Here is a 13400-nt window from a genome sequence, read left to right as displayed (position 1 = left end):
TGTACAACAGTATGAATGTATTTAATATCACTGAACTGTAAATACTTAAAATAGTTATGATGGTAAATAATATAATATGCATTTTAGAACATTAAAAAGAATGGAGGAAAAACTTTATTTTAAAAGCAGGCCTATATTAAATTTAACAAAATTCAGATTATAATAATACTATGTGACTACTCAAGGAATAAACAAAGAATGAAACAAATGGATTTTTTTTGTGGAGGAGGGTGGTGGTGAAAGGACTAGAAGTTCTACAAAATTATTTCACATTTGACTTTTATTAATATAAATTAAATCATAAAATTAATTTTTGAAAAATTATTCTGGGGTACCACTGACTTCCCCAAAGTCCTCTCTTAATCCTTTGATATTCAAATCATACTCTTTTGAAGGCTTGTCTTGTCATTATCTTTATGGATATCATTTCTTCAAAAGTTAATTGGTCTATCTCTACCAGGTCCCAGTTGGTCAAGGGATCTGTATAGCATTCAGGCAGTTTTCTCCCGCTGCTTTCAAAGACTCTTTGTAGCTTAGCATCTTTTGTAAGATCTGCAATTTCATTTTGCATCAGAGTTGGAAAGAGGTTAGCCCAGTAGCAGTAAGCAGAGAGGTGCTTGATAGGGATGACTGTATGAATGGTCAGTTGCACATTTTGAGCTTTTATTTCCCCATGCAACCTTGTAATTGCAAGACTCAGATAATGAAGCCTGATAATGAGGCTTCCCATATCGAAGAATCCAGTGGTTTGGTAAATTTAAACCTTCAAACGCTACAAATTTCCCCTTTAATTCCTCACTAAGGTAAGCTATAACATCAGTCCTCAAGATATTTTTTTCAAGGCCAGTTCTTTCGGAGTTCCCTCCCACTTTTACCAGTTACTTCTGTCACTGGGTTCAAACAATCTATGCACAACTGCCTGAATAATTCTGAAAGACTCCTTTGATCCCATTTGCACCTGTCACCTCCAGTAATAATACTCAATTCCTCACATCTACCCTGACCCCACCTCCGACACAGCAGTCAGAATGACCACTTCACCACTGAATTCACCGAACCCCTTCAGAGGATTCTCATTACCTTTAGGAAACCAGGCAAACCCTTTGTCATCTTACAAGGTCTGCCTAGTCAGCTCTCTCTCCTTCAGCCTCACCGTGCATTTCACCTCCTCTCTATTCTCCTGGTATGTAGACCTTCAGTTCCTTCACATCTCTGGGCCTTCTCACTTGCTACTCCCTCTGCCTATAAGGTTCTTCTCTCACCTATCCCTCAGACTAAAAAGACCCTGACTCTCTAGACTCCCCATCCCATCCCCCACTGTGTGGAGCCCCTCCCCCCACTGCTGGTCCTTACTGTCAACACTGTATGGATTTTTTACAATGGTCCGTCAGCATCTTGCCTTCCTGCTACACTATAGGGTTATTGAAACATCCTGGTCAGGTTTACTTAGCATGACTGTAGGTAGATCAATAAATATGCTGAGTAAATGAATCTGCCTGCATCTTCCCTAATCAGAATTGCATCACAAATATATTTCCCATAAAAACCAAAGGAAAGAGCCACAGAAAATTAATACCACATTTTACAGAAGTATTTATTCTATGGGTGGCTGTCTGATTTTCTTGGCTCTGGAAATCAACTCAAGGTATTTCGCAAGACCAAGAAGATTTTAGAATTATTCTCTTAATTATTCCAAAAGAGGACTCCACACTCTCTCAAGACCTATCTTTGCCTCTGCTGTACAATCATTCCCACCAGAAGGTTTATTATCAAACCTCACCCTGAAGCTACAGAGTCATTTCCTCTTATTCTGTCCTTAGTGGAGACAGAACTGCTGGTTGTTATCTCTTGTGTTAAAAACTCTCTGCATTCCCCAAAATATTACACTTTTTAAAGATACAACACCTTCGATTCTCCTAAATTGTTTTTAATGCATCCTTCTATCCTTGACCATCTAAGTGTGGCTTCTTAGGGGCCCCTCCTAGCTGTTGATGAGGACTCCAAAAGAGAATATACCACCTTGCCCTTGGAGGGGGCACAGTGACCTCTTCTTCTGAGGTTGAAGTCCTTGGCTTCTCCCCACACCCTTAGGTCATCTGCTCCGGTGAGAGGGGATGCATGCCCTGCTCTGTGTTCAGCAAGATCACAAGCTCCTCCAGAAGAGAAAACTTCACTCTGTTATCCTTGAACAGTGACCTCCAAAGAGAATCGCTGTTGCTGCTGTGAGGTAGTGTGGAGCCTGTCCGGAAGCCTCGCTGAGTGTGGAAACTCCCTGGTCCACTTCCAGCAACAGTCAGCTTTACTCCATGCCAGGTACTGAACTGCAGACATTTCCCTGAATCTCAAGTGAGTCCTGGTAACAACCCAGTGAAATAGGTATTCTTTTCTACAGTTTACAGATCAGAAGTTAAGGTTCAAAGAGGATAAGGCATTTGCCCAAGGTCACACAGCCGAGAAGCCAATATATGACAATGCTGGAATTCAAACACATGCCCTTTCCACTATCCTCTCCTGTTCCCCAGAACAAAAAGGTCTGAAGCTTTGTTTTCACCCTTCCTGCACATTATACAAATGACATTCTTAACAATATGCCTTAACTGTCTGTTTGGCTCATGCATACATTTAGACTGACATAACTGCTCAGAAGTAAAATAATTGGTAGCTATTATTTGTAGTGGGTATAAACAATGACTTTTTTTCTTTCTGTCCCCTTGTGCTTTCCTCTCTTCCTCTTGTTTTCCCTGTCTCTTCTCTATCTTTTGCCTTACAGTATTGGCTAGAATGGGCTTCCCTAGTGGCTCAGAGGTAAAAAATATGCCTGCCAATGCAGGAGACGAGGGTTCGATCCCTAGGTCAAGAAGATCCCCTGGAGGAGGAAATGGCAATCCACTCCAGTATTCTTGCCTGGAGAATCCATGGGATTCTCATGGACAGAGGAGTCTGGTGGGCTATAGTCCACGGAGTTGCAAAAGAGTTGAACACGACTGAGCAACTAAACAACAACAACAGTTGGCCAGAATCTCCAGTAAAATGCCAACTGGAAGTGATGTCTCACAGATCCCTGCTGCTAGTAATGGTGGAATGTGGATCACATGTCAGGCACAGAATGTGGATCACAGAGTCAAATGAAATGTTTCAGCCTGCTAAGCAACAATTTTTCATTTAACAGCTTCCATTTTAAGCATGCTGCTGCTGCTGCTAAGTCACTTCAGTCGTGTCCGACTCTGTGCGACCCCAGAGACGGCAGCCCACCAGGCTCCCCCGTCCCTGGGATTCTCCAGGCAAGAACACTGGAGTGGGTTGCCATTTCCTTCTCCAAGGCGTGAAAGTGAAAAGTGAAAGTGAAGTTGCTCAGTCGTGTCTGACCCTCAGTGACCCCATGGACTGCAGCCTACCAGGCTCCTCCATCCATGGGATTTTCCAGGCAAGAGTACTGGAGTGGGGTGCCATTGCCTTCTCCAGGGCACTAATATTCTACAGAAAGACTTGGGCAGTGAACAAAGATTAGTCCTTGATCTCTATCTCATTAGATTCTCAATAAGCACAACTAAGAGAGTTAAGGTTTAATATAAAAATACTGCAGTGGAATTAAAGAGGCAAAAACAAACAAACAAACAGAAACCCCAACAACAACCCAACTCACGATAGCAAGAAGAAAGCGTGCGACTATGAAGCTGTAATAATCAAATGTGAATGCCGCCGCTATGCCAAACAAAAATACACCGGTGCTTGAGGCCCACAAAACAAGTCGTCTTCCTGCCCTGAAAAATAAGAATCACACAGTGGAAGGAGCAAGGTGTGGCTGCAACAGTTTAAAACATCCACTCTAATTCAAGAAAGATAAATTTTACCTATATTTTTAGTAGCTTATGTATTTGACTTATTTACTTTGGGTAAATCATGAGTTAACACACAATTTTTTCAAAAGGCCAGTTTTTCAGTGGCCAAGTCTCCACCTAAGCTGCGAATATACACACACGATCACTCTGGGTGGTCCCCAAAGGACCAAGGAGAGGGAAGATCTGTCCTTTCCCTGTCAGGATATGCTCTGTTACCTGCTGGGTCATCTTCCCTGCTGGGCTGGCTCTGCCCACCAAGGGGGAGGCAACTCTTAACAAGTCCCTCTAAAAACAGAAGTCTAGCGACATTCTGCTAGTAGAATAAGTTGCCTATTTGCCCTATATTTTCATAATTGGGAAGGGTATTTCCTTCTTTAAAAAGCAAACAAATAACAATTACATGCCTGCAGATTTAAAAAGTGAGATGTAATTCACATGATATAAAATCCAGTCTTTTAAAGCAGGGATCCCCAACCTTCAGGCCGCAGACCTGTACCTCCTGTCAGATCAGATCGGCAGCAGCATTAGAATAGAAATAAAGTGCACAATAAACATAATGCACTTGAATCATCCTGAAACCGTCCCCCACCTTCCCTGGTCCATGGGAAAACTGTCTTCCATGAAACCAGTCCCTGATGTCAAAAAGGCTGGGGACCACAGTTTTAAAGTATACAATTCAGTGGCTTTTTAGTAGATTCACAGAGTTGTGCAACTCATCACTATCTAGTTCCAAGACATTTTCATCCCTCCAAAAAGAAACTGTGCACCCAGGAATCATCATTTCTTATTCTCTGTTCCCTCTGTCCCCTGACAGTCACAATCTACTTTCTGTCTTTATAGAGTTGCCTCTTCTGGACATTCTATATAAATGGAATTGCACACTATAAGACCTGGCTTATTTTATTATGCTTTCAAGGTTCATCCATGTTACTGTACTTCATTCCTTTTTATGACTCATAACATTCCATTGGAGAAGGGAATGGCAACCCACTCCTGTATTCTTGCCTGGAGAATTCCATGGACAGAGAAGCCTGGTGGTCTACAGTCCACGGGGTCACAAACGAGTCAGACACGACTGAGCAACTAACACACAATATTCCATTGCATGGCTATACCACGTTTTGTTCATCTATTCATCCCTAGATGGACATTTGGACATTGTTTCCACTTTTTTGGCTATAAGGAATAATGCTGCCATGAACATTTGTGAACAAGATTTTATGTCAAGTTATGTTTTCAATTCTCCTGGATATGTACCTAGGGGTGGAATTGCTGGGTCATATGCTAACTTTATGTTTAATTTTTGAGGAGCTGCCAAACTGTTTTTCAGGGTGGCTGCCCTAATTCTACCATCCCACCAATTTCTCCATATCCATACTTGTTACTGACAACACTTGTTACTATCTTTTTGATTACAGCCATTCTAGTGACCAGGGGTATCTCACTATAGTATTGATTTACATTTCCCTAATGGTTATTGATGTTGAACATTTTTATATGTGCTTATTGGCCATCTGTATATATTCTTTGGCAAAATATCCATCCAAATCATTTGTCCATTTTTGAATTGGGTTATTGGTGTTTTTATTGTTGAGTTTTAAGAGTATTTTATGTATTCTAGATACTGGACTGTCTTTAGCTATATGATTTGCAAATATTTTCTCCCTGTAAGAAGTCCCTGACAGATCATTTTAAGGCAAAAGAATACAGTCCTGAGATTTCAAGCAAAAGGTTTGCCCATTGTGGCAGAGAGTATGTAAGCAAATTGGAAACTGTCAAATTCACAGCCTCAGCCTGCTCTGCTCCCACGGGCACTAGCAGGGATTGTTGGCCCTACATATAAAGGTTTCCCAATCTCATTTGAGCCCTGAATGTCATTTTAAACTATTTTCATCCATCCCTCTTCTACCCACAACGTTTTTGTTCTCTGTAACAGATGAGCAACTCTCTTGATGGTGAGCAGAGAACAGAGAACATCAAAGAGAAAGCTCTGCAATTTCCTGCTCTGCCCAGCTGCCAACAAGACCTGCTGCTGCCTGCAGCCTTTTTTCCTTCCCTCCTGTCCAGAGACACACACTCTTTTCTCTTCAAATACATTCTGCAATCTTTGTATTGGATCATGTCTCTTCCCATCTCCTCTGAGGCCTTATTCTACCAATTACTTCTACCAATTACTCCTCTGACTCCTCCCTTTCAGTTGAAGTCTCTTCTAGCCAAAGACAAGAACCTTCTCTGGATCCCCATCATTCCTGTAGCCACCTTGCATCTTGCATTTCCTTCACTGATGGACTTTCCAAAAGGGAGTATCTATCTCCTCGACTCCTGTTTTGCTCCTCTCCCCACTGACAACCCAACTTCCATCCTTCCCCGGAAGTTTATGAAGCAGAAGATTCTTAAAAACTGAAATGGTAACTTCAGTCACCAAATAATAACTATTTTACTAATAGACTCCACTTCTGTTGCAATTTCATTATTCAAACCCCATCTCCTGAAGGGGATGTGGGAGGTGGGGGGAAAGACCTGGGTCCTCCTCCCTTTAGGCTTCCATAGTGGAGAAGGCAATGGCACCCCACTCCAGTACTCTTGACTGGAAAATCCCATGGATGGAGGAGCCTGGTGGGTTGCAGTCCACGGGGTCGCTAAGAGTCGGGCACAACTGAGTGACTTCACTTTCACTTTTCACTTTCCTGCATTGGAGAAGGAAATGGCAATCCACTCCAGCGTTCTTGCCTGGAGAATCCCAGGGACGGTGGAGCCTGGTGGGCTGCCGTCTACGGGGTCACACAGAGTTGGACACGACTGAAGCGACTTAGCAGCAGCAGTCTTGTCTCCATGGCCTTCACTTCTAATATGGCCCCAGACACAACAAAGCCCTGTAATTTTTCTTTCGACGTGTTTGTTGGTCCCATGTGACTAGCACACACTGAGGGCAGGGATTTCTGACCTAATCAGTTGTATTTAGGTTCCCAGTGCCCAGGACATGCCTGTAAAATTCACAACTATGGTGTCAAATAAATAAGTTTATCTCTGTGCTCTGGGACAGGCACTAAAAGTGTGGTCCATGTCCATACACAGACGAACTCTGCCTTATTTTAAGAGCTATATGTTCATTTTAAAGTATATTTTTTAAAAATTTGGTTGCTACATCACAAAATTTCATAGACATCACTGCATAGGGCCAGACTATCCTCCTAAAAAGCAAGTCTATTTAAAGAAAAAATGTTCAAAGTAATAACCAGTAGCTACTGAGTGGTTATATGTCCAAGGTACTTTTCTGTGTTAATTTTGCAATAACCCTCTGAGATGAGTATTGTTATTTTCATTGCCAGCTTACACACAAGATTCTGAAATGCAGGTCAGGCAATGAGCGAAGGTCCGCAGCTAATGGCAGAACACAGGCGGACTGTCTTCAGAACCCATCCCCTTAATGTTACTTTGTGTCCCTAAATACCAGATCAGCAAAGAAGTACGTATTTAGATAGGAAGTATGAAAATGACTAAAGTTTTGAACATAATTCCCTGTCCCCTAAGACAATGAGATGAGAAAACGAACCCTACACTGATGGATGGATGAAACAATACAAAAGACTTCACGTTACCTGTCGGAGAGGTAGCCAAAGATCACTGCTCCCAGCAGGACTCCAAACATAAACGTGGGCTGGATCAGCCTTCCAAACCACTCTCGGTTACACACCAGGTCCCACTGGGTCACCACAGTGCTGAGCCACTTGCTTCTGTCGTAGATGTAGCCATCCAAGCAAGGGAAGCTGCTCTTCTGGCCGCTGTACTCATAGTCCAGGCTCGACTGGTCATCCCTCCGGAACCTCTGACAGCTGGTAAGCTCCCAGATCTCCCCATCCTGCAGCTGCACGAGAATGCGATCCTCACGGCCTACGGAGAACTGGGTCCAGATGTCCTCCAACTGCCAAGTAGAGAGGTCTTGGAAAAGAACCTGACTCACATTGCCTGGGGGCCTACAGGTATGCTGGGGGGACACTGACAAGAACACAGAAGCCAAGTAGTGGATACCACAAGAGATATTCTGGAAGGCACATATGAAATAGAGGAATATTTGGTATCTGCAAAGAGAGAGGAAAAGAAACAAGTTATTATAGCTGACCTATGGGCTAAAACACACACACACACATAGGCAAAAACGGAGAAGGGTCTCCATTATGCTTAGCTTGAATAAAGGAATCAGTTCAGTTCAGTTCAGTTCAGTCGCTCAGTCGTGTCCGACTCTTTGCGACCCCATGAATCGAAGCATGCCAGGCCTCACTGTCCATCACCAACTCTCGGAGTTCACTCAGACTCACGTCCATTGAGTCAGTGATGCCATCCAGCCATCTCATCCTCTGTCATCCCCTTTTCCTCCTGCCCCCAATCCCTCCCAGCATCAGAGTCTTTTCCAATGAGTCAACTCTTCACATGAGGTGGCCAAAGTACTGGAGTTTCAGCTTTAGCATCATTCCTTCCAAAGAACACCCAGGACCGATCTCCTTTAGAATGGAGTGGTTGGATCTCCTTGCAGTCCAAGGGACTCTCAAGAGTCTTCTCCAACACCACAGTTCGAAAGCATCAATTCTTCGGTGCTCAGCTTTCTTCGAAGTCCAACTCTCACATCCATACATGACCACTGGAAAAACCATAGCCTTGACTAGACGGACCTTTGTTGGCAAAGTAATGTCTCTGCTTTTTAATATGCTGTCTAGGTTGGTCATAACTTTCCTTCCAAGGAGTAAGCATCTTTTAATTTCATGGCTGCAATCACCATTTGCAACCAAATCCTGTTAGGGACCTAAGAGGCATCCCATAATGACAACCCTATGAATATGACTGAGAAGGTAACATACATCATATATGACATACAATTTTATACTTCAACTCCTCCCCACTTCACAAATTCCAGTGCTCAAACTCGACACAGTCCCCACAAAGAGCAGACAGATTTTTTTTTGTGATGTTTGTTTTGTTTGTGTGAAGTTTACCTGCCTGCCCCTGGAGGCGTTTAGGTTTGGTACCTAAGTAGTCTCATCACCTGGAGAGGCTCCCCTGCTGCAAAACTCACATTGTCTGACCACAGCTTCCCATCCTCCCAGCTCCCACGCCCCTCCCATTGGCCCCATCCCTGGCACTCTTCTGGGCTCCAGCCTTTGGCGCCCACCAGCTTCTCTAGTTTACTGCCACCTTCCTGGCCTCACTCCTTCCCCAGCCAGCCTGAGCCCCATGGTTGTCACTAGTTTTTTCCACAGAGTTGCACAAGTTCTCTATTCACGTTCTCCATTCACACCCAGTCCCCCCAACAGAGCGCCTCCCCTGGCAGGCCTCTGAAGCTAGGATCTGTCTTCTCTGCCCCGCCCACAGGTGGCTGAGAAGGTCTTAAGCACGCTTTCAGTTCAAATTTCCCTTTTCCTGTCACAAGGATGTGCTCTGCTTAGTCTCTCGGTCATGTCTGACTCTTTGTGACTCCATGGACTGTAGCCCAAAAGGCTCCTCTGTCCATGGAATTTTCCAGGCAAGAGTACTAGAGTGGGTTGCCATTCCCTTCTCCAGGGGATTTTCCCAACCCAGGGATCAAGCCCAGGTCTCCTGCGTTGCAGGAGGATTCTTTACCACCTGAGCCACCAGGGAAGTCACAGGGATAACTTCCTAAAAAAAAGAAAATCCTACTTCCTTAGGTGTCTAGCATTCTAACAAATCATTTTCTCCCTTATAAAGATTGCTGTCCACCAAGCGTCTACCCAGCCCAAGGCTCCTTCAGAACAACAGACTTAGACACAACACATCACTATGCCCACAGCCAAGAGAAACCCTAATGGAAAAAGAATAGACAGGAAAACCAGAGGTAAGTAAAAGAAAGATGACCAGAACCTCCAGGAAACAGACCTATGCTATCTGGGTGACAGGTAAAGAAAATTACATTCAGTCCTAGATTGATATCATTCTATATAATAGAACATGCCTGTGTATGTGCTAAATCGCTTCAGTCGTGTCTAACTCTTTGTGACCCCATGGACCGTAGCCTGCCAGGCTCCTCTGTCCATGGGGATTCTCTAGGCAAGAATACTGGAGTGGGCTTCCACACCCTCCTTCAGTATCTTCCCCACCTAGGGATTGAACCTGCATCTCTTATGTCTCCTACATTGGCAGGCAGGTTCTTTAACACTAGCACTACCTGGGTAGCCCACAGTAAAACATAACTAGTATTATACCACTGTGGTTAACAGTATGGACTCCAGAACCAGACTACCAAGGTTTGAAGCTTGTCTCCGGTTACTTACCGCCTGGGTCTTTTGGGCAAGATCCTTACCCTTTATGTACGTGTAAGTGTTAGATACTATGATGTTCATAAGGTGAAGTCAAAAAAGAGCCTAAAAGGGTCATATGCTGCTGCTAAGTCACTTCAGTCATGTCCGACTCTGTGCGACCCCATAGACGGCAGCCTACCAGGCTCCGCCGTCCCTGGGATTCTCCAGGCAAGAACACTGGAGTGGGTAAAGGGTCATATACTGACTGAAAAAAAAAAAAAGCCACCACCTATATCCATACATCTAAGTCAGCCACAGGCTCATCATTCCAACTCTGAAATTTTAAACTCTCTCTGTCTTTATTCCAAGATAACTCAAAGATCCAGGCTCTTAGTTCCCTCAACACTATTCCTGAATCTCAGTTTCCTCAATTCCCTCTGACATGGGGCTTAAACCGTGGAGAGTTTGTAACTTCAATACAAACTTGTATTTTGTATTGAACAACACGTAATTCTTCTTAGGTGTCCTGCTTTCCTCTTTTAAAGGTGATTTGGACAGTGTTTCCTCACCTTAGAAATGACCAGTGAGAAATGAGAGACAATTAGGGCTTTCTACTTAACGCTGTCGCTAGGTTTCCTTAAGACTAGATAACAATACACGATAACCTCCCTCTCTATTTATAGACAATAAAGAGACCAATGAGAGTGAATGCCAGAGAAAATATGGGCTGCTATGATATGGTCACACTATTTTCACCTTTTGCTATAAGCATTGACATGTTACCCTTTTCCTTCCTATAAGTAGCTTTCCCAATCTACCTTTCCTACCAGAATGGGGACTCAGGTAACAATAATAGTCATGATTTATTGATAACTTACAGAATGATAAGATTTGCATACTCTACTGTGACTGGCTAAGAGCTGTCTCCCCAGGCCCATTCTCCCTTTCTCCCACCACACGGAGCCACATCTGACCATGTGGGTGAGGACACGGAGCAGCGGCCCCAGATGCTGTGGATGGTGGAGTTGCCTCACCCACTTGGGTCCCTGGATGACACCATGGAGCACAACTGCCCTGGACAGTTACCAGAAACAAAATCCAATTGAGGGGTCTCTTTGTTACAGCTCCTGAGTATGGTGATTAATCCCTAAAATACATGGGGAAAGAATGGTATTAGTAACTACTACCTCTTAAGGTTATCATGAGGATGAAATGAGAGCTGCATGTGGAGTCCTTATAACAAACATGTGTAGTACTATCATTACCCCCATTTTACAGATGAGGAAGTGGTAAGTCAAATTCGTGAGACCATATAGTTAATACGTGGTAAGCCAGGATTGGAACTTGGACATCCATTCCCAGAGCTGATTTTGTAATCCCTATGCTATTCTGCTTCAAGGAAGATAAGATGAGATAATAAATGAAGGACCTGGCTGAATCCCAGGGTTGCACTCAGGAGAGCGTCTAGTTGACAGCATGGGCTGCGGAGGCCAATGGACATCCAATGACATCGAATTCTGCTCTGCTACTAAGAGATTTGTGATTTAGGCGCAAGACCTGGTTTCCTCATGTGTAAAATGAGAGTGATTACCACTAGTCTCAAAGGGCTGCGATGAAGGTAAAAGAAGGTAACATGTACAAAAAACTTAGGACAGAGCCGGGCACAACTGAACATTCAATAATGCAGGTATCAGGAGGAAGTAGGGGAGAGTTGGGGCCTCCTGCCCCTTCCCGGCCTGCTTCACCACTCTTTTCTTGTGGACACTGGGAATCATAACCAACATCTGTGCAACTTTTCACCCTGGAGAACAGCACAGCATCAGCTCTTCATCACGAGCCTGGAAGGGAGCTAAAGGCAGGAATGATTATAATTCTCACTTTGTGCATAGGAAACTGAGACACAGTATTCCCAGGGTCACCTTAGCAGTGAGTGGCAGGCCAGGATTCAGACTGAGCCCCAAACCTCTGGATCCACACTTTCTATGGCTCCTCGCCCAGCTACCCCTTCTCCCAAAACGTTCTGGGTCAAAGTAGTATTCCAAGAATGAATGAATAAATAAATGAATGAATACACTTTAAATTTTTTAAATTAATTTGACAAATGAAAAGAGGGTGACAATCATACAAAGGTCAAACCTAGGTCCCACCCTGCAGTAACTGTGGGTCCTTGACCTAGCCTCGGTTTCCCAATCATTAAAATAAGGATTCACCTCCACCCCTTTGTAAGATTCCGCACTGTGTAGTTGGCACATACTAGGTTTCCATAAATCGAAAACACACACACACACACACACACACACACACACACACACACACACACAGAAAAAGAACGAACAAACTTTAAACGGTTGTTCCTAGAGCAATTCAATACCTGCCAGGCACTGAAGGAGACTCTACCACGGGTTGGGGCGGGACAGCAGCCGTCTGGGGAAGTGAAAGAGGAGCCCATTTGGCAGATAAGAGAAATGAGCTGCCAAGAACAGGCGTTCCTCCTGTGACCTGGCTTCTGCAGCCGGGGCTTCGGACTCCGGCACCGGCAGAGGGCGCGCCGGGGGACCCCGCACACACCACTCCCGAAGCGAGCCCCCAGCGCCCGCGGCTCGCTCTGGGGGCGTCCGGCCGCCAGAGTTCGAGAGGATCTCGAACTGGCCCTGGTCCGGGGCCAAGAATCAAGACCCAGGCCTCTGGACTTTTCCCGGAAAGGAGGGGTGGGGAGATGTGTTCGGATCGCGAGCTCTGCGCGCGCAAGAACCCCACCGCAACGGAAAGAAACAGACCCCACCGGCGCCTCCACCCACGTAGCTCCGGCTCCCCCGGCACCGTCCTCCCTCTCCACCCCTACCCCATCTCCCTACCTGCCGAAGTGCCCCACGCTGTCAAAAATCAGCTCCAAGTTGCTGGACCCCATGGTGCCGCCGTGCACCACGCTCCGAAGCGGGACGCGCCAAGCTCGCCTAGTGCCGGGGACTGCGGGCACAGCGGTGCCCTGCCCCGCCCCGCCCGGCCCCCGCCGGCCCGCCCGCCCCGGCTTTGGCGTCTCCCGCGCGTCAAAGGGCTCGAGCCGCGCGCGGGGCCAGGCTCTGTTCCTCTGTCTTCCCCTCTAGCGAGTCCCCGCCGCAGCAGCCTCTTGCGCGGCGCGCCGTGCTCCCGGAGCCCGCGGTGGCACGGTGCGCCATCCCCAGCCCCGCCACTTCCCGCGCCCTCCCCGCCGCCCCATCAGACCCTTAACACCGCGTCTGTTTCGGTCGCCGCTCTCGAGAGGCGCGCCGGTGCCTGGGAAGGGTGGTCCACCCGGCAGCCCAAGGTGGGGAAC

The 13400-nt window shown here is 45.6% G+C and overlaps 1 protein-coding gene across 2 annotated transcripts in view; it reads right to left on the bottom strand.

Annotated features, from left to right (window-relative positions):
• SLC22A16 (solute carrier family 22 member 16) overlaps positions 1–13073 on the bottom strand; it is a 35246-nt gene extending 22173 nt beyond the window's left edge. For both annotated transcript variants that reach the window (XM_019967217.2, XM_019967218.2), the window contains exons 1-3: positions 12943–13073; positions 7439–7918; positions 3644–3761 (exon numbers count right to left, since the gene is read on the bottom strand). In XM_019967217.2, coding sequence (XP_019822776.2) covers positions 3644–3761; positions 7439–7918; positions 12943–12995 — 651 coding nt within the window. In that variant the 5' untranslated portion in view covers positions 12996–13073. The remainder of the gene's footprint in view (positions 1–3643; positions 3762–7438; positions 7919–12942) is intronic.
• Between the last annotated feature and the right edge of the window lie 327 nt (positions 13074–13400).

Source organism: Bos indicus, chromosome 9, assembly GCF_029378745.1.
Source record: "Bos indicus isolate NIAB-ARS_2022 breed Sahiwal x Tharparkar chromosome 9, NIAB-ARS_B.indTharparkar_mat_pri_1.0, whole genome shotgun sequence".
In the NCBI taxonomy this organism is placed as follows: domain Eukaryota; kingdom Metazoa; phylum Chordata; class Mammalia; order Artiodactyla; family Bovidae; genus Bos; species Bos indicus.
Note: the sequence above shows the minus strand (reverse complement) of the source record. Positions and strands in the feature narration are given on the sequence as shown.